General features: G+C 41.5%; 3 protein-coding genes across 6 annotated transcripts in view; 1 reads left to right on the plus strand and 2 right to left on the minus strand.

Moving 5' to 3' along the window:
• Nucleotides 1-9,170, minus strand: part of LOC307253235 (protein bicaudal D homolog 2-like) — a 46,600-nt gene extending 37,430 nt beyond the window's left edge. For all 3 annotated transcript variants that reach the window (XR_013844952.1, XM_080031173.1, XM_080031172.1), the window contains exon 1: nucleotides 8,651-9,170. Coding sequence is in view for 2 of the 3 variants with exons in the window: in XM_080031173.1 (XP_079887299.1) it covers nucleotides 8,651-8,890 (240 nt within the window). In the remaining variant the exon portion in view is untranslated. The remainder of the gene's footprint in view (nucleotides 1-8,650) is intronic.
• Nucleotides 9,171-14,876: 5,706 nt separating this feature from the next.
• On the plus strand, nucleotides 14,877-18,349 carry ptpdc1b (protein tyrosine phosphatase domain containing 1b; the record flags this gene model as incomplete). The annotated part of the gene is made up of 8 exons (XM_080030711.1): nucleotides 14,877-14,919; nucleotides 15,395-15,560; nucleotides 15,741-15,821; nucleotides 15,931-16,049; nucleotides 16,127-16,264; nucleotides 16,371-17,383; nucleotides 17,693-17,875; nucleotides 17,976-18,349. The coding sequence occupies 8 exons, from the start codon at nucleotides 14,877-14,879 to the stop codon at nucleotides 18,093-18,095; spliced, it is 1,863 nt and encodes a 620-aa protein (XP_079886837.1). The 3' UTR covers nucleotides 18,096-18,349.
• Nucleotides 18,350-18,509: 160 nt separating this feature from the next.
• fbxw12 (F-box and WD repeat domain containing 12) lies at nucleotides 18,510-22,353 on the minus strand. 2 transcript variants are annotated; one of them, XM_080030638.1, is made up of 10 exons: nucleotides 22,167-22,353; nucleotides 22,018-22,055; nucleotides 21,325-21,529; nucleotides 21,107-21,234; nucleotides 20,585-20,791; nucleotides 20,192-20,356; nucleotides 19,783-19,993; nucleotides 19,294-19,475; nucleotides 19,031-19,161; nucleotides 18,510-18,905 (listed from the first exon to the last, which is right to left on the minus strand). In XM_080030638.1, the coding sequence occupies exons 2-10, from the start codon at nucleotides 22,021-22,023 to the stop codon at nucleotides 18,806-18,808; spliced, it is 1,335 nt and encodes a 444-aa protein (XP_079886764.1). In that variant the 5' UTR covers nucleotides 22,024-22,055; nucleotides 22,167-22,353; the 3' UTR covers nucleotides 18,510-18,805. The 2 variants fall into 2 exon arrangements, with proteins under 2 accessions (XP_079886764.1, XP_079886763.1); XM_080030637.1 differs by having other exon boundaries at nucleotides 18,516-18,905; nucleotides 21,325-21,491.
• Between the last annotated feature and the right edge of the window lie 115 nt (nucleotides 22,354-22,468).

A 22,468-nucleotide genomic window follows, 5' to 3' on the forward strand; every position in this document is an offset into this window, starting at 1 on the left:
TAAGTACTAAAGGATAAATAGAAAACAGAATCTCAATACAGCAAAACAATGATTATCTTTAGTTTTCAATGCACAATTGGTTCTTTCATTCCAAGTTTGAAAAAAAAAATACTTGGGTCAACTCTACAATTCATATACAACTCTCAAACAACAGAACATTCAAGTCAATAAAAGAAAAGAAAGATTAGCCGAAACACAATGCCCTTTAGCCAATAAGAAACAAATGCTGGAAAACAGCCAACAGCTTTTTTTTTGTACACATGTTAAGAAAGACGTTTAGTTTGTATGTTAGGTCCCAGCCATTTAAACTCATTAAAGGCAGCTGATAGAGGAACTCTATTCTTCTTTCATCTAACAAAAATAAAAGAGTGTGCTGGTTCCCACAGGAAACCCAGGCATTGCCCGGTGCCCCTCCCATCAACGTAAACTTCTCTCCCTTTCTCTGACTGCTATCCCCATTTCTCAAGGACCCCGGAGACACTGGCATACATCCAATTAAAACCCCCTCCCGTTCTCACACTCTCTGAGCCCAAACCCTAATGTTGTTATCTCTGTACAGGCAGCCCCCTGCCCGACTATACAACTGTCTTCCCATCTCCCCCTTTTCTATTCCCAGAATCCCTCCCTCTCTCCCATGTTCAACCATGCCTGAGGGTTTCAACGTGTAGAGTAGACTCTATGGGACTTGGGTATGACACACTGTGACAGGGGGACCCAGACCCACTAGCCTATTTTCAATGGGAGCCCGGGGAAGGAGGAGGATGGCAGTGGGGAGTGGGTGTACGGAGTGTGGAGAGAATGTAAGATGCACCGCTGTTCTCTGATTGCACTGTGGTGTAAAAAGTTAAAAGGAACCCCAGGGCGAAGGGGCAACCCTTTGAAATTGGGTTTGCTAATGTTTGAATAGGTGGCCTATTAAAACGAGGACATGCTTGATGCTTCTAAAAATCTGCCCTCTGGTTTTAATTCATTAAGGCGAGATGGGAAGCACTCCTCTGCCAGTCACGAGATAATTGAGACGAGTGGGGTATGTAGGATTTTTTCAGGAGGAACCAGAGATGGGTGTGCCAGAATGTACTTGTGTAATCAGAGAACGCTATCTGTCTACATCTTGTCCTTGATCTCCTTATGTATTTCAGCAAGCCACAGAATGCCTTGTGACAAACTTCAGAGAGCTGCACAACAAGACTCCTAAAGGTTGGAGGACATGGGTGGGGCAGGTCATATATCCTTTATGTGTTCATACGTATATCTAGGGTCTGGTGTTGGGGCATCCACCATCTGTCCACAAAGAGCTAGCACAAATTTATTCCTGCCCTTTGTATATGCTAATAAGCGCGGAGTGTTGCAATCATGCACCCCCATCTCATATCTTTTGTTTCTCAAGGGATATTACTTTCAACCCAAGGGGGTAAAAAAAATACCCCCAGGGGAGAAGCTCAATATAGTCGTGTTTGTCTCGGAAAGTACAAGTAGGCTACCACAATATGGGCAACATGTACTTCTGATTTCAGGAGTTTATTAAAAAGATAATCCGTGTGTGTGCACATATTTTCTACTGACGGCAGTTTTTGAGGCACAAAACCTTTGAAAAAGTGTGATATAAAAGGTTGGTGATTCTATATGGCTATCGTATGTCAGTTCCGGTCTCGGTTGCCGTGGTGATGGTCGCCAGAACATTGATAGGAAATGAAGCATAATGACTGTAGATGTTAACACTCCAGGGGAGAGGGCAAGGACAATCCGCTCATTTAAAAAGTAAAAAATGTATTGTTGAGATTTATGGCTTGTTATTCCTTGTTGAACATATGTGACAGAAGTGACTTGCCTGGTGGACCTCATGTGGTCATTTCCTCTGATCCCATCTAAAAGGTATCCGGACTTATAGAGCCATTTTTCATATGCTTCCTATATGCTATAAAAAGCTAAACTCCTCACAAGTAAACAGGATGCAGGGTGGGAGGAGGCAAGGAGGTTGGCTGGGACTTCAATTTCGATAAGGAAGAAGGAAAAAAGGTTTGATGGAGAAGAGATTTGCTTGGACTAAGAGTCTTTATGGTTATAGGAACCCCATAAGCCAAGACATATAATCAAAATACAAATCCATAAAAAAGAATTCTGGAGCGACCTTTGATATGTGTTGTATGATATTGCTTGTATTCTTTGGGAAATAAGATAAGGAAGGTTTGTTGTGGGCGAGCCGATACAGCCCACAGACTTTATCCTAGGACTCTATTTAAGGATACTGATAATGCAGTTACAAAATGTATACTTTACCCACATGAGTCATGGCTATAGCTGATTCATCCGTTTATGTAAGATGTCTCAATAGAAATAAATATGGCCCTGACGAGAACTGAAGCAGACCTTATCCAAAAGGAATAGCAAATCAATGTACATTTATGGTGATAAAAAGTAAATAAATAACTGGTTTAGGTTCCAATCAGTTATTGAAAGTACAAAAGCCTATAGAAGAGAGACAATGTAACTACACGATAAAGACAGCTGGACACATAGGAAGGAAGGACTAAGCAGCCATTGTGTTTCTTAAACACAAACACACACATACACACACACACACAAATCGAGCTTAGTACATGTACACACCGGCTTCTTTGTTTTCAGATTTATACAGTGGTTTACAGTTGCGACGACGTGTAGGAGAAGGTAAACTTGAGACTGGCCTTTTGCCTGAGTGAACCATGTTTTATTGTTGGAGGCATACACAGCCATTACTATGACATCATCCTCTGTTTTGAGCCTGGACTCCTTCCTGATTTTGCTCCAGCCTTCATTAACTGAATTACTCTGGTAGAATCATAACTCTGCTGGGCTTCCACATTGCTTTTTTTATGCACATGTGCACTGTGAACATTTTAAAGAATGTATTTAAAAAAGGCATAAAACAACAACAACTAACAATTTAATCCATATTTATTGCAACCTAAGCCATTTTCTCCGGGTGTGTGAACTGATGATATTCCCATGAGCAGGCACAATGGTATGCTGTTCTATCAGTAGAAAACAACTTCTAAGAAGGGGAGGGACATGACGCAAGTTTCACTGAGGATCCCTCAGTCATGTAAACAGCAAACAAACTGCTACCAAGAGCACTGAGAACATCTTTCTTCTACACCGCCCTCTGCTTATTCAAGATTGCTTATGCATGATTCTTTTCTTTTTAACAGACTGCTCTAACACTCTTTTACATGTGTAACCTAAAATATTCCAAGCAGGTCAAACAACTCCCCCTCACTGAGGCCTGGAACAGTTAAACAGCCTTCCATTAATGCTCCAAGGTAATCTTGGCCTTAAATTAAACTGTGGATGGGTGAAGATGGAATTCTTCTCATCAGAGTTGAGGATAAAAGCCCTTAAATCATGACGGATTAGCAGTGGGCCATTTTACCCTAAAACTGGGTGGAATGATTCTTTCATTACTTTGCAATACCATATGGTCCCTCTTCTGTGACACGGAAGCTAACATAAGTCTAAGTCAGTGGAACTTATGGATAGAAGAGCCAGTGTTGCCAAATCACTTTACAATAAAAACCAGTGAACATCTTACTACCTGTAACATATATCTTTTTTAATAACAGGCTCTGTAAACGGGTTTGTAAACAAAAAGGGGTCCACCATGGTAGGCAATATGCCCTTTTACACAGCCTTGTCTGTATATTAACGGTGGATTTTTTCTCAGTGCACACTGCGTACAGTGGGGAGATATTCACCGATTTTGACGAAAAGTGATTTTGACAACAAGCATTATCCAGAATCTCTGACTCTCCACCTTTAAATTAATACTGAACATGTCTTTACAAAATATTTGTGGGTGGTCTTTAAAATAATCTGCACATTCTTACTTAGATTCATGTAACTCTTTGTTATAGAGTGGGGTGCCCAGCTTGACAACACTAAAAAGACCAGACTGCTAGGCCTGGCAGTTGCTGTAGGCTACTGGGCCATGACATAGCAGTTCAATGGCACCTCACAGCCTCTGTGCAGCCTTGCCCCAAAATGCACCTACCCGTCTCTGGCTACGGAGGCCGGCGAGTGGGACTGGGCCTGGCAGACTCCCAGGCCTCCCTAAGCCCTGTGCATAGCGGCTGGGATTCATCCTCTTAGGCACAGAGGGTAGGGGATTTGGGACTTTATTTAGTGCCATTTAGAAAAGATTACCATTTAACTGCAGACTTTGCCGCCCAGCAAAAGACATTATGGATGAAAGGGGCAATCACAATTCCCCACAACTATGCTGTAATGGTTTTACGATATGCTAAGTCACAGGTATAGGTAGCTACTGTAAAAGCCAGTGAAATAAGACAACGGTTGAGAGCAGTCAACCATAGTGTCTCGGGTTGGGTTGGCTGTTGGTCATAAGATGTAAACTTGAATGAGGTAAATGTGAAAAGTGGGGGAAAAATAAAGAATATGGGATAAAAACGGCCAGCTGGTGATGATGAAACATTACCTGTAGCTTAGTGTGGCAATGCAATAATATAAGACCTCATATAAGGGACCAGATGGTTTTTATGTCCTCCTCGTACTTTCTACAGACATCCACTCGGCATCCAACCCATTTAACCCCACAGAAAGGGCTTAGAGTCGCAACAGATATCTTTGTTTCAGGACATTGGGGTATATCCTTTAGTGATCTGTCATTTCAAAAGGGACAATAGTGACCAATCCTTTCAAATGTAGCCACAATGGGCCGCATCGTTCAACCTATCCTTTGTCATACACTGTGTTCTGTTGGCATTTAACCCTCTCTTCATCTGTGTGACACCCAAGACCTGTTAACCCCGGTTGGCTCAAACACACAAAGGGCCAGCGAGCCGAGCACAGAGAGCCCAGGTTTTACTGAGCTTAACAATATTTTTAGGGGTTTGGATTGTCTGGTTGAATTCCACAACGTACAACACAGCTGCCACTGCACACCTATACGAGGGTTTCAGAGTGGACGACTTCAGTGTGTGGTGACTGATGCTCGCTGCTGTGCAACAATGACGCAAAGAGCCCATTGTTTACGTGTCTGTAGTCTCAAAAAGAAAGAAAAGTATAAATAAAAAGGTGAGGACTGGAATGCTTTATGAGTCTGTTGAATATGATGATATCTTTGTGGCCTCTTTGTCGAATCTCATTGCATTTACACAGGGGCTACGGCGCCATGGAAAGACTGCATGCAGGAACTAGCACTTCACAACGGCATTAACAACTGTTGGAGGTGTGGCACATGCTGTCATCTGTTATTGGCTTACCTTAAGAATATCAACAACCGCTATGGGAACACCACCTCACGCTCCTACACTGCCAGAGTGAAGTATAATGGCATTAGTTACTTCATCTTGTGACCGAGATCTGCATGATAACGGAGTAAAAGTCAACCCAGGTTTATCATATATTCACTAACACCCACGGGTGCCTTTATCAGAGCACTGTTTTAAAGAGTGTGCAGCTTAATTATCTGCAAATCAGATGTTGACTTAAGAGTTAACAGCTACTCAATGTTGTCCTTAAGGAAAAGTAGCATAATCACAAAGCAATGCATGATCAAGTCAAGTCCTAACAGTGAAGTCTCTAGGACAGGGCCAGTGGGCAAAGCAACTCACTGTAATGGGACAGTAGTTGGATTTGTTTGTTGGGCTAGTGCACTATCCTAGTCTGCCAGTGGGCTACAAGAAATGGTGTCTATTACGGAAATACGGTCAACATAGTGCTTTACCTCCTCAGTGGAGGCTAGGGAGAGCACATGGGTAAAGGCAAGGAAACATCATATAGAGCATAGCAGTTTAGCCTTGGTGACAATATGCCAATGAGCAATCATTTTGTGGGCTACAAAACCAATGATGAAGGGTAGTCCAATTATAGATTGTATATTAAATATATATTATAGCCTAAATATATGATTTTAATGGAATATCCTATTAAACCAATGCATAGTTACGTCCAGCCAATAACCATGTGTACGTACACTGCTGTAGCTAGCTTTGAGATGATCCCTCTGCAGTCAAACCACACACTCACTCAAAAAGCAACACCTGCTGAGGGAAGCCACACGGCTGCTCAAATGAAGGCAAAGAGCTGAGCCGTTACTAAGCAACAGTGGTGCACAGAATTCCTCCATCTTCTTGCCTCGAGAGTGGCGTTTGTGTGGGGGTGTGATGACTGGTGCCCTGTCCATAGGGAGGTGAGAATGCAAGGATTGGCTACGTGGCAGGGGGACGTTTGCTCACTGTCACAATGATTTCTTTTGGCTATTTACGTTCCAGCAAGAGACAATAGAGTGGTATCTGGGCATTTAAACCACAAGGAATACACATAAATCCGAGCACTTTCTTTTTCGTGTATTGTGCCAGCAAGTTTGTCTTGCTGTCTGTCCAAGTCCTCAAAAAGACAAAGGGCTTCCAAACATTGTCACCGTCAGTGTAAATAGTAGTTCCAAAGCCAACATGGCACTTATTCCTGACCAACAAAACTGCGATATGTGTTCTTGTAACAGCTGCAGACAAAACCACACTGGTCAATAAAGGAAGACTGTGAGGCTGATAAAGATGAATAAAAAATGTACACATTTGCAATGATATCATGAATTATAAATTTGGATTTTAGGTGAAATCAACAAATGAGATAAGCTTTCATTTTAGCTCCAGTTATAACAGTAGCTTATCCTGTGTTTGCTCCCTACTGTCTACTGTTTTTTTCTACAGACAATCATGAGGAAGTGGAGGAGGATGTGAGAAGAATGGGTTGGTGCTTCGCTTGTGATAGCATCACTCCTGCCTACATAGAGACTTGGTTGGGGGAGGGGAGGGGGAATAAAGGAATAGATATTATGGTTTTCTCTAAAGGTCATCATCTGACCAGTGATCTAAAACCAGTATAACCCAACCCTGAGGCAAAAGAGGGAACCCCTGCCACACATTTGAGTTACAATTGAGTTTATTGCCCACACAGATGGGTGTTTGATTTCCACTATCAGGCAGAAGGAAGGATCAGACTCACAATAGGAGCTTTTTTTTTCCAAGACTTCAACTGGCAACATTTTGGGGGGGGAAAAATTCCTTAATACTTCTTGTTCACTTTAGTTTGCTGCCATGGTTACTCTGTTAGAACGCTTTCATTGCATTTATCTATTCAGAGCTGTTTAGCTGTCATTCCTCTGTGGCACAGCCAAGCCTTGCTAAATAAATGCATTGGAAACTGAGCAGGAGTTGATGAGACAGCCATGAGACCACCTCCTTTTAGCAAGAGAGAGGGCCACTGGAAGACAGACAGAGTAGAGGGAGAAGCCGAGAGCCGAAAACATCTCTCTATGTGATTCTCTACTGAAACCCATTCAAACCCAGGTGAGCAATGAGAAGAATTCTGGCAAAGCATTTACCAGGAAGTTACATTTACAGCTATTGGTTGACTAGCCGAGTGGGAGGACACAGGAAGAACCCATATCTCAAAGGACGTGAGCAACCATGAGCAAGCCCGTGTCAAAGTGGGAATCTGCTTTTTTTCCATGATTGCTTGTGGCCAGAGAGAGAGAGAGAGAGAGAGAGAGAGCGAGAGAGCGAGTTCACAAACATTGGCAGGACTGTCTGCTCAACGTCACTCTAACACCACACTTCTCTCCTGCTGGATCACAAGACAGTGACAAACTGCGGCTTGAGTGAAGAAAATTGGACACTGCGTGACACTACAGTGGGGAATAAGTCTGGCCACTGTTCAGAAAAACAGACACATCCTTTATCTGACTTTGGAGCCCTGCTTGAACCTCCGCTCTCAACATTCTTTCCATTCCCATAGGCTCGTAACTCGTTTGGTTTCCTCTGCAAGTTTCTCATCCCTCTGTCTTTCGAGCGGGAAGGTTCAAAAATTCAAACCTGCTCCCGCCCCTTATGACCAAACTAGTAATTCTAGTCCACAGAAGAGGCCCCATCTGAGCTGAGAGACACGTACTAAATGCCTTATGCCCATCAATCAATGTAAAGTAGTTGGTCTCCACATGTTAAATGTCATTAAAAAAAAGTCTAAATATGCCTGAACAGACTCAAACAGGATATAAACAAATTAATCAGACCGCTTCATATGCCCCATACCAAACATGAAAAACACATAGACGCAGCAAAGTACAGATCACAGCCTTAGTGCTGTTTGCAGATATACTCCTGATTAAGACATTACAGAAATGGAGTGGAAACACACCAGGCCTAGACTATCTGTTAGTCAGACAGGAATGTCTTGAAGAGGCCATAAGAGCTGCATAAATAAATAAAAAGGTGGCAGTGCAATGTGGGACACCCCAAGTAAAGAGGGGGTGGGGTGTGGAGCAGGCTACAGGGGTAGCATCCCCTCCTCATATTGCAATTTTGACCTTGCGGAGGATGAAAAGCAGGTAGGTGTGATATGGCTGATGCCTGCATGTCACAGCAAACCTAGTCCCAATACAATATTGAAGTGATGAGACCATACATATTATACCATTCAAAACAATTCAATGGAAACTAATTTTTTAGTAGGCTATGACAAATGGGTATAGGCCTACGCCCCAAAATACATTTAAGTTTAAGGTTTTAGGGTGCTGCATATAAGGCCTACATAGCCTACTGGATGATCGTTTTATTTTCTTGGACATATTCTGTAGTTTTGAATGAAAGTCTACCTCTTTCAGCTGGTCGACCTCCTGTCTGACGGCCTCGTACTCGATCTCCAAGTCATCGTACTGTTGCTTGAGCTGCTGCTTCTCCTCCAGCACCGCCAGTCCGTACTCCGCCGCCTGGATCTTCTCGTTCGTGGTCTCACTCAGCTCCCGGGAGAGACGCTCGATCTCGGCCCGCATCCACTCCGGCCCGGCTTCCATCAACGGCATCGCAGCGGGGTAGCCTTGCTCTTTCAGGGACATGGTCGGTACCGGTGACAATCAACCAACGAACAAACGCCAGCTGATCAGCGACAAAAAGGGGGGGGATGCTGGGGCGTCTTCAGGCGATGTAACCTTGAAGAAGAAGCGGTTGCTCAAATTCGTCTGTATTTAAATTGCATGATTGTTACGCTTGCGTTTCTTGTTGCCGCTCTTGTTTCTTTGGTCATGTAGAGGACTATGCTCATTAATCTCCGACGGGGGAGCTCGCCGTTAGTTCCTAGAAGTGCTCCATCGTTGCGGTCCTGCGTTTTCTTCTCCTCTCCCCCGGCTTGTCGGAGCGATAGAGCCGGAGCAGGAGCACCAACTGCCAGCTGACGAGAAAGGATATACAACTTCTGGTTCTTGCCTTCAGAATAAAACTCTTGTGGGCGAAACTCGGCTTCAGAGAGTCGGATCATGTGTGGTTTTAGATTTGTTTTGCAAAATGTTTGTACTGAAATGAAGTTGAACTACCTGTCAGAAAAATAAATGCAGTGTATGAATCCACATTGATAATTTCTTAAAATGTCAGTGCTATATTATTTTATTTTGAAGGCCAAATCGATCTATTTCCGGTAAATTATTGTTATCAACACTGGCTTATTTCAAACAGCTGATAGGTCCATTTGCTGAAACGCAATCACGCCCACGCAACCAGCTGGGACAACTCCTACGGGCGGGCAGTGCTTGTCGGGAGATGTAGTAATTGTAGTATGTGGAGCAAAGGAAAGGGGTCTGCCGAGGCCAGGAACAAAACTCATTTCCCATTAGGCTTTATTCCTTTGCTTATGTGGAGCACGGAAATCTCTGTCAGAGGCCGGTTTTTAACATGGAAATACGTCGAACTGACAGGCTAAAGCGCTTATCTGCTGCCACCTGTCGGAAAAGTTAACGAATTAATATTTTCAGGAAGGCTAAATGCACTGCATAGGCTATGAATCTGGGCTGCCTATTGCCATTAGACCTAGACCTACAGTATATGTCTAGGCTTACTGGTCTGGCTTTGCGAGACTAAGGCTTACTTGACTAGAAATGCAATGAAATTATTATTTTCAGAGTTATCTTTTCATAATTAATAGCCTTGTTGTTTTTCTTTTATTTTCACTTTGCTGTCAGCTAAAACTGACTTCTATTCTGCATGTGAACTGACGTAGTGATGACAATACGGATTGCTCTATATACTAACTCATGTAATCCTCTAACTGCACTATCGCAGTTTGCAAGTGATGATCATTCTCTGTAGGCTATTGCATCTCTCCTTGCAAGATAAAATAGGCTACTCAAAGACAAGTTTGGTGTTCTTCATGTTCTTTATTCAGTAAATGTCGGTAACAGAATAATTTGCCACAACAGCAGATTCAAATTCAATATAGAACACTTAATGATGCAATCATAAGCTATAATAATAATAATAATAATAATAATAATAATAATAATAATAATAATAATAATAATAATAATAATAATAATACACAACCTATATTATCTCTACCTTGACAAGCAGAATCATAAACGCTTCTAAACACATTAATGCAGGAATATGTATTAACAATCCAGTAAAAATTAATATAACACTCACAGCATTACAATTACTTGTATTTTTGGTACTTTTAAATACTTTTTTTTAAATAAAATGTAATGTAATGTAATTCCTTTGAATGTTTAATAAGTGCAGTGTTTCATGGTATTCCACTTTAACTATAGTGCGGATTTGAGTAGCCTACTTTGCATTCCCCGCTGCTTACCTTACAGTAAGGATGAATACAATAGTCTACCTACTGCCTACTGATAGTCTATTCTTCCTTATTATATGATAAGCTGCTGGTTTGTCTCACTGTACATGTTTTCCTTTTTTTCTCTATAGTTTGCTTTCTTTTCTATATGACCCAGATATAGTTTCATATTTCAAAGTAAGACAATAGAACATTTCATAAAATAGAAAAAGACAGGTGAGATATGCCAGTGATTTACTTGATTCACCTGATACAGTAGGCTACATGACATGCATTTAGCTTAGTCATTTTGTGTTGAAAGAACAGGCTGTCTTTTTTCCTCTCTGTTAATCATGTTGCTGATTTTCCTCCTCGTAGCCAAACTGAGCTTTAAGATGACAGTATGAAATGGAGAGAAATCAAATCCATGTATTTAAAACATTTTAAGATCTGATTCTGTACTGAACTGTGAAAGTCCTTCAGATATGTGAGTATCGATTGTAAGCTGCATAATCGACATGTTGTTTAATTTAATAAACGTATAGTTCGATCACATTAGCTCAAAGATGATTAGATACATACCTTTGTGAAAATATACAATATATTCAACCATCTGTACTATTGTGGTTCTCATAAAGCACAATGTAGTATTATATATAAAAGTACAGTACAGTATAGGTAAGGATACATGTAAGAATCCACAGTTACATGTCATGGATACATGCAAAACATTTGCTGAAATATTAGACCTCAAAAACAGGAGGTTTAAGGATTAGATCCTTCTGCTCACACAACCAGCATATTTTGAACTAAGGTTTAGATAGAAATAAATCCAGAAAGGGATTATTCCGTCTTGATATAACTGAGATTATTGGCTTTGAAGTCTTTTCAAAAGTAGGCTACATCAATGACTGATCTCTCCTCTGTAACCTGTGTAACCAGCTTTAGCAAGGGGAAAGGTAAGCCCATCAGATTGTTTCTACTTGTACCTTCACAGAGGTCCACCTATTTGTAGCAGCAGAGTAGGAGAGTTTAGGTGTGATGCATTCAGAATTTGTCCGAACTCACAGACAAAAATCCTAAATCTGTTTGTACTTATTCACAGCAATTGAATGCCCGATCAATTACATAAAATACATGTTGAGAATCTGGTCAAGAGAACGCTGGGACATGTTTTGACATTAATTGACAGAATATATTCATTCATCGGTGTGATCTCATCATCTGACCACTATCAGGGAGAAGGCAATTGGTAAAGGTGCTATAGTAGGAGTTTTGGTTGAGGAGTGGGTGCTATGTTACAGTATATACAGTGGAGGAAATAAGTATTTGATCCCCCACCAATTTGGTAAGTTTGCCCACTTACAAAGAAATGAGCGGTCTATCACTTTAAAGCTAGGTTTATTTTAACAGTGAGACACAGAATATCAAAAAGAAAATCCAGAAAATCACATAAAAAATAGATAGAAATGATTTTACATTTCATTGAGTGAAATAAGTATTTGATCCCCTACCAACCATAAAGAATTCTGGCTCCCACAGATTAGTCCTCGTGCTTTAAAAAAGTATTCCTAATCTCAACTAGTTTCCTGTATAAAACACACCTGTCTCAACTTGTTACCTGTATAAAATACAGCTGTCCACAGTCAATAAATCAAACTCCAACATCTCCATCATGGGCAAGACCAAAGAGCTGTCTAAGGACACCAGGGACAAGATTGTAGACCTGCACAAGGCCGGAATAGACTACAAGAATCTGGGTGAGAAGGAGACAACTGTTGGTGCGATTATTCGAAAATGAAAGAAACACAAAATGACCATCAATCTCCCTGGGTCTGGGGCTCCATGCAAGATCTCACCTCGTGGGGTATCAAAGATCATGAGAAAGGTGAGGGATCAGCCCAGATCTACATGGGAGGATCTTGTTTATGATCCCAAGGCAGCTGGGACCATAGTCACCAAGAAAACCATTGGTAACACACTATGCCGCAATGGATTGAAATCCTGTAGTGCCCTAAGGTCCCCCTGCTCAAGAAGGGACATGTACAGAACTGTCTCAAGTTTGCCAATGAACACCTGGATGATTATTATTTTTTTACTTTTTGTTTTAACAAAAAGCAAACAAACAAACATGAACAGACACAACATAAGAATGAAGACAAAGTAAAAAAGAAAAAGAGGACACGTGTTTGCTGTTCATTGTAACAGTGTTCACTGCTCTATAAAATAAGACAAAATTAAAGATAAAAAATAATAATCTTTACATACACTTATGTGTCTTTCTGCAGAGAAGAGTCAGTAATTGATCGCGTGAACACACACACACACACAACATTCAAAGACACATACAAACACAAAAACAAAAACAAATTCTATGTCCTGTGATCTCCACCGCACCTCCCCCCTCCCTTAGCAATGCTACTAGCTTTATTTCTCAAAGTGCCTCATAGATGTGTTTTCATACTTAATTAAATTGTTTTGTTTTATTGTTGTACTCAGGTAATGTATTTTCTATGGTCAGATAATATTTCATAAGTTCTTTCCAGCTCTTTAATGGAGGTGCCTCTGCCGCAACACCTGGATGATTCAGAGAAGGCTTGGGAGAAGGTGATGTGTTCAGATTAGAACAAAATCAAGCAATTTGTTATCAATGCGACTCGCCACAATTGAAGGAAGAGGAATTCTGACTATGACCCAAAGAACACCATCCCCACAGTCAAGCATGGAGGTGGAAGCATTATGCTTTGGGGGTGTTTCTCTGCTAAGGGGACAGGTCGACTTCACCGCATCGAGGGAAATATGGATGGGGCATCAAATCCTGGGTGACAACCTCCTTCTCTCAGCCAGGACACTAAGAATGGGTTGTGGATGGGTCTTCCAGCACAACAATGACCCAAAACATACAGCAAACGCAACAAAGGAGTGGCTCAAGAAGAAGCACATTAAGGTCATGGAATGGCATAACCAGTCTCCGGACCCTAATCCTATAGAACATCTGTGAAGGGAGCTGAAGCTTTGGGGTTGCCAAGCGACAGACTCAAAACCTTAAAGATTAGGAGAGGAATCTGCAAAGAGGAGTGGTCCAAATATCCTCCTGAGATGTGTGCAAACCTGGTAATCAACTACAAGACACATCTGACCTCTGTACTTGCCAAAAAGGGTTGCTCCACCAAGTACTAAGCAATATTTTGATAGGGGATCAATTACTTATTTCCCTCAATTAAATGCAACATAATTTATATTTTGTTTAATGTGATTTTCTAGATTTTCTTTTTGATATTCTGTATATCACTGTTAAAATAAACCTAGCATTAAAATTATAGACCGTTCATTTCATTGTAAGAGGGCAAACTTGCAAAATCAGTGAGGGATCAAATACTTATTGCCTCCACTGTACTTTAACTGTAATCAGATTAGAAGTCTAATCTAGGAGTGAATAGCCCCACACACCCCTTTAAGCCATAGTCAGGAGGAACTGGAGAGTGAAGGACACAATCTATGTTACTTTTTTCAACCCATTCTTCTGTATACGTTACTTTACTTACCGACATCACAAGATTCTCTGGGTACTTGTGTCGCTCTCATTCGCTGTACAGAGATAATCTGAGACAAATCAAATCAGCGAGGCCACAGGATTGACTTTCAACAGAGCTGGAGAGGAAACGACAACCTCAGAGCCCCACAGGGTTGTTTCAGAAGTTCAGCAACCGCCATTGTAAACCATTTGTGTCTGAGATGGGAGTTACAAGCACCTCGTCTTAATTGCTACAGGTAAATCAGCTTTTTTGAAAATGCAATTATATTGACCTTAAGATTGGTTACATTTCATTTTGTTGTTAGTAATTCTAAATATGATTATCTTGCACACTGGTCTTAAAGAGTGCTCATGAATTTTGTAAAGCGACGATGACTTATTATGAGCTACCGAGGAGAAGAATAGCAGCTCATTAGTCCTTAAAAATGGATCATGTCTGCTTTACATTTGACTGAATATGGTTGATGTTTGATCAAAATGTGAATTAGTGAGAGGTTGTCTCTAGTATGTCTACTCATGTATAACAATCATCACTGTCTTAAACATTAACAATCCAAACATATACAATTCAGATGTATGGTATGCCTTTTCCACCTTTTCCACTGTCTCCAGTACTTTATTTCAGCCTTAATGTAAGGCCTACCACACCAATTGTTTACAGAATGCATATGATAAAATATGTATGTGTGTGCAGGCTCTGCTATGACTGTGGATGTCGGCCTGAGTGACTGTTATATATATGGCACTCGTAAACACAAGTGAAGGAGCTCTGATGGACTTCAGTAAGTAACAATGGCATTTGGTCATCAATAAAATGTATATGTTAATGACCAATGGATGATCAGCTACAACGACATTTTAGAACTATTCATTTCACCAAAATGCTATGTTAAAATGCATTTCAAATGTGGAAGAAGAGTGGCTGTTCTTACTGTAATGCTCTGATGACAGATTGCACTACCGGTAAAGGATTAACACCTTTAAGTGAGCACTCGCCACTTATCTTAATTATTGTGATTTGGATTTTACATAAGTCTCTGTGCTGTATAGTTTCTGAGGATATGAAAATGCGTAATATAACTGTATTAGTATTTGATGTGTTTCTTCTGAGAGAACACTAATATGGCATAGCTTCCAGTTAAATGTTCACACTGTATCCACATTACAAATGACATACAGTAAATAGATACATTTTTGATTATAGACCTTTTGGGTAACAGATTTGTCCTCTTTTCTCTCTCACTATAATAACCCCAGTCAGAGCTCCCAGGGCAAAGTACACAATAGTAGGAGAAGCTGTACGTTATGTCATCCCCGGACATGTGCAGTGCTCGATCGGTTGTGGAGGTCCAGACTGCAAGTATGAAAACCCAAGTTTCTGGAGTCAGAACCAACAGGCCATTAAAGGCCTTTACTCGTCCTGGTACACATGCTTGTTCTACCTTTGTGGTTGTGATATAACAAGAAATACAAGTTTTCCCAATTGTCAATTTCAGTCAAACGTTTTTCATATTTTTCTCTTAAACCATGTTAGTTGGACTGAAAAGGTTGTGGACTACCATGTGATGTTAACCCTATTCTTATTTTTTAAACCTTGTTTTAGGGTTACTGATAATCTTCTCGCTATGTCCAGACCCTCAACAGGAATTATTGAAAAGTATGACATCATTGAACAATTTAAAAGGTACATACACAGCTATCAAGGTCTTTCAGCAGCTTTCAAAATAAGAATACATTGCATCTGAAGTGATGACAATAATGAACTTTTAATTTCTCTGTTTGTCTGTGTCAAGGCATGATATTAAAACAGTGATCAACCTACAGATGCCTGGTGAACATGCCAGCTGCGGAAACCCTCTTGAACCCGAGAGCGGCTTCTCATATCGCCCCGAGGTCTTCATGGAAAACAACAGTAGGGGCCTCACATAATAGTTCTTGAGTTATATGTGTTGTTGCTCAGGTTTAATTGAAAACATCTCCCCATTTCAGTTTATTTCTACAATTACGGCTGGAGTGACTACGGAGTAACCAACCTTACCGCCATGTTGGACATGGTTAAAGTCATGGACTTTTCACTGCAGGAGGGAAAGATTGCAGTCCACTGTCACGCTGGGCTCGGAAGAACAGGTAAGTTCATTTTAGGAATGTTGTAGAAATATGTTTCAGTACAGCCTGGGTTTTCACTTTCACAATCAGACAAACAGTAACTGTATTACCCCTGTCTTCCCTCCAGGTGTGCTGTTAGCATGTTTCTTGGCCTATGCTACCAGGATGACTGCTAACCAGGCTATTTTATATGTACGTGCTAAACGCCCCAATTCCATCCAGACCAGAGGGCAGCTAAGTTGTGTCAGGGAGTTTGCCCAGTTCCTCGCCCCTTTGAGGAGTGTGTTTTCCTGTGCTGAGCCTCGATCCAACCCAGTCACCCTGTCCCAGTACCTGAACCGCCAGAGACACATACTGCATGGACACGAGAGGAAGGAGCTGAGATATCTACCAAAGATTGTCCAGGTAGTTTCTAGGCTGCTGTTGGACATTGCAGATAACCGAGAGGTAATAGAGGAAGACATTCTGGAGGCCCCTGATATTGAAGACATAGAGATGAATCTCAGTCGCATTGAGCAGATGGGCCCAGAGGTATTCTCCAATCAGCCCCGCTTACCAGGTACACCAACCCTACCGAGACATTTCCACGAGCCAACCATCTTCTATCATCGCAAAAGTCTGTGCTACAGCGATACTGACTTGAGACGACTGGGCTCACAACTCAACCTCCTCACAAAACCACTCGGCTCCTTTTCACAGAGTAATCAAATATCCAATTCGCTATCCGAGGGCAATCTCATTACAGCCCTGTGTCAAAGAAGTAATAGCAACCTGTCTGCCGTCGCACACAGCCCACCCGGCTCACTCTGGCAAGTTAAGAATGTAGAAACCCTACAAGATGGCTACACTCTGCTGAAGAAGGTGAGGGAGAAAACCATGCAACGTAGTGAGTCTGTGGGAAACGATGGAGGGGCCAAAAAGGGGAGCATGTTGTCCAGGCTTAAGGCAAAGCATAGGGAAGAGTTGACAAGGAATGGGAAGTCTCAAGAGACTCTATCGGAGAGGTCAGAGGTGCCCTTCATCACCCTACAGACAGAGTTGTCCATAGACGCCAGGAGGTTTCTAGTGGCACAGGCCCTGGCAGTGGACCTTTTTCTTGATGGGGATGAAGAGCACAAGAGCAAAGTCAAGACCTGGCAGGTAACTGACCAATACTAGTAACATGTTGAAATGGAGGGCCTTTGTGTAGAAATTAGATTATTAGATTGATTAATTATTGCATGTTCAAAAACTGCAATCCTACAGTTGGCAATGTTTTTTCTTCAAGTGTCAATAATTTAATTGATTTGTTGTCGGTGTCACCTTAAAGGTAGTTTAAAAGAAGGCCCAGCCATGTCTGGGATCATTGCAAAGATGCTGTGATGACACAACATTCTGAAACATCAGAATAAGTTGCCTCAGTCACATACTTGCCAAAAGGGTCTTAACACCCCTGTGTAATGTGTGCAGGCAGAACTGAACCTAGGCGGCGGCTGGGAAAGGCTGTGTATGGAGCGGGATCCCTTCATCCTCACTGGGCTCATGTGGGCATGGCTGGAGCAGCTTAGAGAGCCCGTCATGTCCATTGAGGAAGCCAAAGCCCTGAACCCAAACAATGCTGATGCTCAAACTGTCCTAAATACACTTGATAAGGTCAGTGCAAACTATTTTTTTTTCTCCAATGAATTGTTTACATTAAATTGTACATTATATATTTTTCTTTAGTATGAACCTGCTTTTAATCTTTCAACAGGCTCCTAAAGAAACATTAACGTGCATACTGGATTGTCTGGCTTGCTTGATGACGATACCAGAAGAGGTTGAAAATGCGTTCCTAAATCGTACTATCAAGGCTTTCACCTGGGTAAGATAACCTATCCATCTAATTAGTTGGGATTCATGTTAACAGTATATCTAATTCCCTCCTTGTTATTGGCTGTATGTTTTCAAAAGTGTGGGGGTCTTGTTTTGCCTTTGAACAGGCAGACAATAAGTCAGAGGATGGAAGCAAAGTGTACGAGTCCATGTCTACAGTCCTACGCTGTGTCATTCAGGATGTGAGAAGTGTGCCTCTGCCTCCAACCATAACCAACTAAAGCACCTCCTGTTCCTCCATTTGGGGCAGGAATGCTTTTGTGCCTTGTGACAAAATGATTTCATATGTACCAACTGATTTCGTCAAGATGGGCTCAATATAAACATTTATTGTATGTAGATTATTGCCACAAATTTGTCTTCCACTCAGTACTGAGTGGAAGACAAATATTGAAGAAAAGATGACCATGATATATTTTGCAATGCATTGTGCATTAAGACTGGTCACATTCAACACTGAGATGCCCCAGCTACAAAAACATAGTTGTAGACTAGAACATTACCGAAATATCTGTGCAGTCCTCTCCTTTTTTGACCAGATTGTTATTTACACATTGTATCAATGCCTTTCCCATAACATAGAGTTTATTATCTGTAATAGGCGTTACAGTCTGTTTTTTTGTACTCATGAACAGTTTATAATAAAAGCAAATGATCATCCTTCCAATGGGTGGTGCAAACTGCTTAAGACCCTTTTTTTAGTAATGCTCAGGATGTAAAAGAATACACTTTTAAGACATCTTTCCCATCTTGCCCTTCTGCCGACGCCACAATGCTGGAGTAGTCACAGGCGACGTGAGTGAACCCTCTAGAACACACGGAACAAATCAAAACGTAAAACGATTAGGAAATGACTGCCAAGATTCAAATAAAATACCTGTATTCAGGCTGTTCACTAGTTACTACTAAGACTCATACTAAAGCATACAGTACCTGGACATGGTGTGAGAGCCTCCCAGTAAGTGGTATCGGCTCTCCAAGCTCAACCCCTTATCTCTGTCATTTCTCCATGTCAGCACTCGTAAAGAGAGGTCCTGAGATGCTGTTACCACACGGAAACTATCCTGTAAAATGTGAACACAACACACGTGTGGCTTTTCAGACACTTGTACACACACATGGTATATCACATTTTAGAAAGCAAAGATCTTTAACAGGTGAGAAGCTATTTCTTGAATCATGATAAAACCGCCTACCACACATATGGAAGAGATGGACATAGTGTGCTCCTTAAAGCTGGCGAGCAGAGCTCCTTTCAGAGAGTAGACCCATAGCTCACGGTCTGCTGCCAAAACTAAGCAGTTGCTGTCCTTCGCCTCCAGAAGGATCTGTGAGTGCCGGTTGTTCAGAGGCAAGGGGAAGGACTCCACCTGCTGGACTAAAATGAGAAGAGATTTAAAATTACAAAGGCATACTACAGCTTTAAGGAATTGTAGATTTCAGCATCCGACACGGTGAATTTTCAATAAAAGTGTCTCAAAATAGCGATAACTGCAGTAAGTGTGACAGGTTTTTCAGCTGAGAAAACCCTTGCCACTTATGCCACTAGCATCAAAATCCCATTGTAGCTGTATTGCAAATATCTAGAATTATAATTTTCCTAAAGTAAGGATTCATACAACTGACTGAAATGTATCCAATGACGTATATAATTAAAGTCCATCTGCACATATCTCAGTCCTCACCCTGGATCTCCGACTTGTACTTAGTCTTTTTAATGCTGACATCGAAGACAGTGAGGGCTTTGTTGTTTTGCTGCCAGTTATAATGGATGATGGCCAACCTGGCAGGCTGTGTGGGTATGAAGACAGCCGCCTGGCACCCAGTGACTGGCACACATTGGCACAGAGCATCTTCGTCCTCAGAGGGAGAGGTCAAACTCTCAGTGTAAATCACCTACGGCCGGGCAAAACAAACAACAGAATTCTAGAAAACGTAGGTAATGTTTCATTGTTCCTATCGATGAACATCTATTTGACCCACTGTCTTATTTGCGCATCTGAGGTAATGCAGTGAAAGAAATCAGAGAACACACAGCAGGAGGAAGCACAAGAATCAAGCCAGGCCGTCAGGGAGACAACAAGAAAAAAATACCTTTGGACTTAAATCATCATTGTCTTTGGTTCCAGCCGTGATCCATTTCCTGTCAGGTGAAACTAGGAGTATGTTGACTCTGAACGTGTCGCACACCATTAAACTGGACCTCTTAGTCAAAGCTGAATCAGCTAGTGTACACACAGATCCCTGACTGGTTCCAACCTGGAAGTGAATATAACGAGAAGCACATGTTACTTAAACTAGAAAAAAAAACACTATGGGAAAGTTTCACAGACATGGATTAAGCTAAATCCTGGACTAAATTGTACTTTCAATGGACAATCTCCATTCAAAATTCCATTTAGTCCAGGACTTGGCTTAATCCATGTCTGTGAAACTGGCCCTTTATCATTTATATATTTAAAACCCAGAAATGACAAAGATACTTACGGTCAGAAACCAACTGTTGTCAATGCTGTACTGTAGTAATGTACAGTGTGGAGATGCAGTGGGAAAGGAGGCCACTTCCTGGCCAGTCTGACCCTGCCTGGTCTTGATAAGGCCTGTGGAGTCTGATGTGATCAAAACTTCACCCTGTTCATCACTTACAATCCCCGTCAAAGGGCTCTGCACAGGACTGCACCACAGGAGTTCACCCTGAAAGAAAAAAAAGGTGCAACGTAAGGTAAAGGCCCCTGTGAATGCATGTATTCCCTTACACTTCATTTTGAGTATTGCACGTGTTCTGAAGCATTATCTGTAAATACTGTATGAAAGTCATACAATACATTTAAATCAAATGAAAAAAGGAAATCTAAAAAGACATATTTTTGAATGATCTGGATACATATTTAATTAAGCTCTGTGCCTCGAATCAAGACAACATTATGACTTACCATTCTAGTATTATATTATTTTGGAACATGATAATACTGAAAATGCAGGAAGATATGTAGAGGGTGTTGCACTTACATTTTGGATGTTCCATGCTCGGACTGTCCCATCAGCAGAGGCGCTGCACACCGTGGCACCGCTGTCCCCGAGCCCAGTAAACTGAGCTGAACTCCCCTGTCGCAGGTACACCAACCCTACCACCCTGCCTGATGGACAGAGTAACCAGACACAACAGTAAGACGAGACAATGTAGTCACAAACAAGGTAGATTACAGAGAGCGATCATCATGGCACACCCGTGTGTCCTCTGAGGCTTTTGCAGGTGTAACCTCCCGGCCGGCCTTTGGTCATCTTCAACTCTATGTGGCAACGTCTCAGGAAGTATCTCTTCCATGAGTTATTGACCTGTTCACTCCCCAACACGCCAACGTTACAGAAACTCCAGCGCTGCAGGCACATCCTCCTGAGGGGACCACAGGGCTGGATGTTCACATACAGTACCTTTTAAATTGTAAATATTGTTCACAAGTGCAAGTTAGATCTCTTAAAGCAGCAATAACACATTGTAGTAGGCTCATTATACGGAATAATATTATATTATTGGATCAGGTAAATACATGCATTAAGATGTATTACCTTAATGTAGCAACTGGTAAAAGAAGGGCTTATATTTATTTCTTTTTTTTCTTCTTCTTTTTTTTTACAGTATACTGCCAGGTTGCTTATGAATTTCAACAAGGGATCAATAAAGTAGGCTATCATCTTTTTCCATGATGACACATCATGTTTAATTTAGCAAAATTACAAGTGACCACACGTATCAAATCTAGAGGAGTAGAAAGAACAAGTATTTCACAAGTAGGCTACAAGTAGCTCAATGTTGTAGGCTACTTAATTAGAGCAGGCCTACTTGAGTAAATGTACTTAGTTACTTTCCACCACTGGCGTCATCTACTTTTAACGTGGGTTAAGTTACAGACGAAGCTCACCTCCATAACCAGGGCGTATCCGCAGCTTCATTCCAATCCTTAAAATACATCATTGCAATCAGACACAAATCAGACACTTTTGGAAATGTCATGAAAAGCTTGCTCGTGTAAAAAGTATCAGCCACTTCCGCAATTTGGACAGTCCTTACCTTACATACACTTGAGGCACAGATTAAATCTTCCTCGGTCAGGAATGTAAAAATATTAATAAGGCAATCATCGATCAAGTGAGGGTGAGGAAGGTCCATGACCACTGACATCAAGGGTCTCACCCAGTAAAAGGTCTCACCACACCCCTTTACTTGAGCCTACTGTACCTTCAAAACAGCAGCAGTTCCGAATGTTGGCGAACTACGGAAAGAACACAGGGACATGTGGGGAAATTTTGTTTAGCTTTTAAGCTGCAAGGTCTTTAGTGCGCCATTAGATGTCGCCATTGTAAAAGGTAGGT

The sequence above is a fragment of the Ammodytes marinus genome, assembly GCF_949987685.1.
Source record: "Ammodytes marinus genome assembly, chromosome: 7".
Taxonomy (NCBI): Eukaryota; Metazoa; Chordata; class Actinopteri; order Uranoscopiformes; family Ammodytidae; genus Ammodytes; species Ammodytes marinus.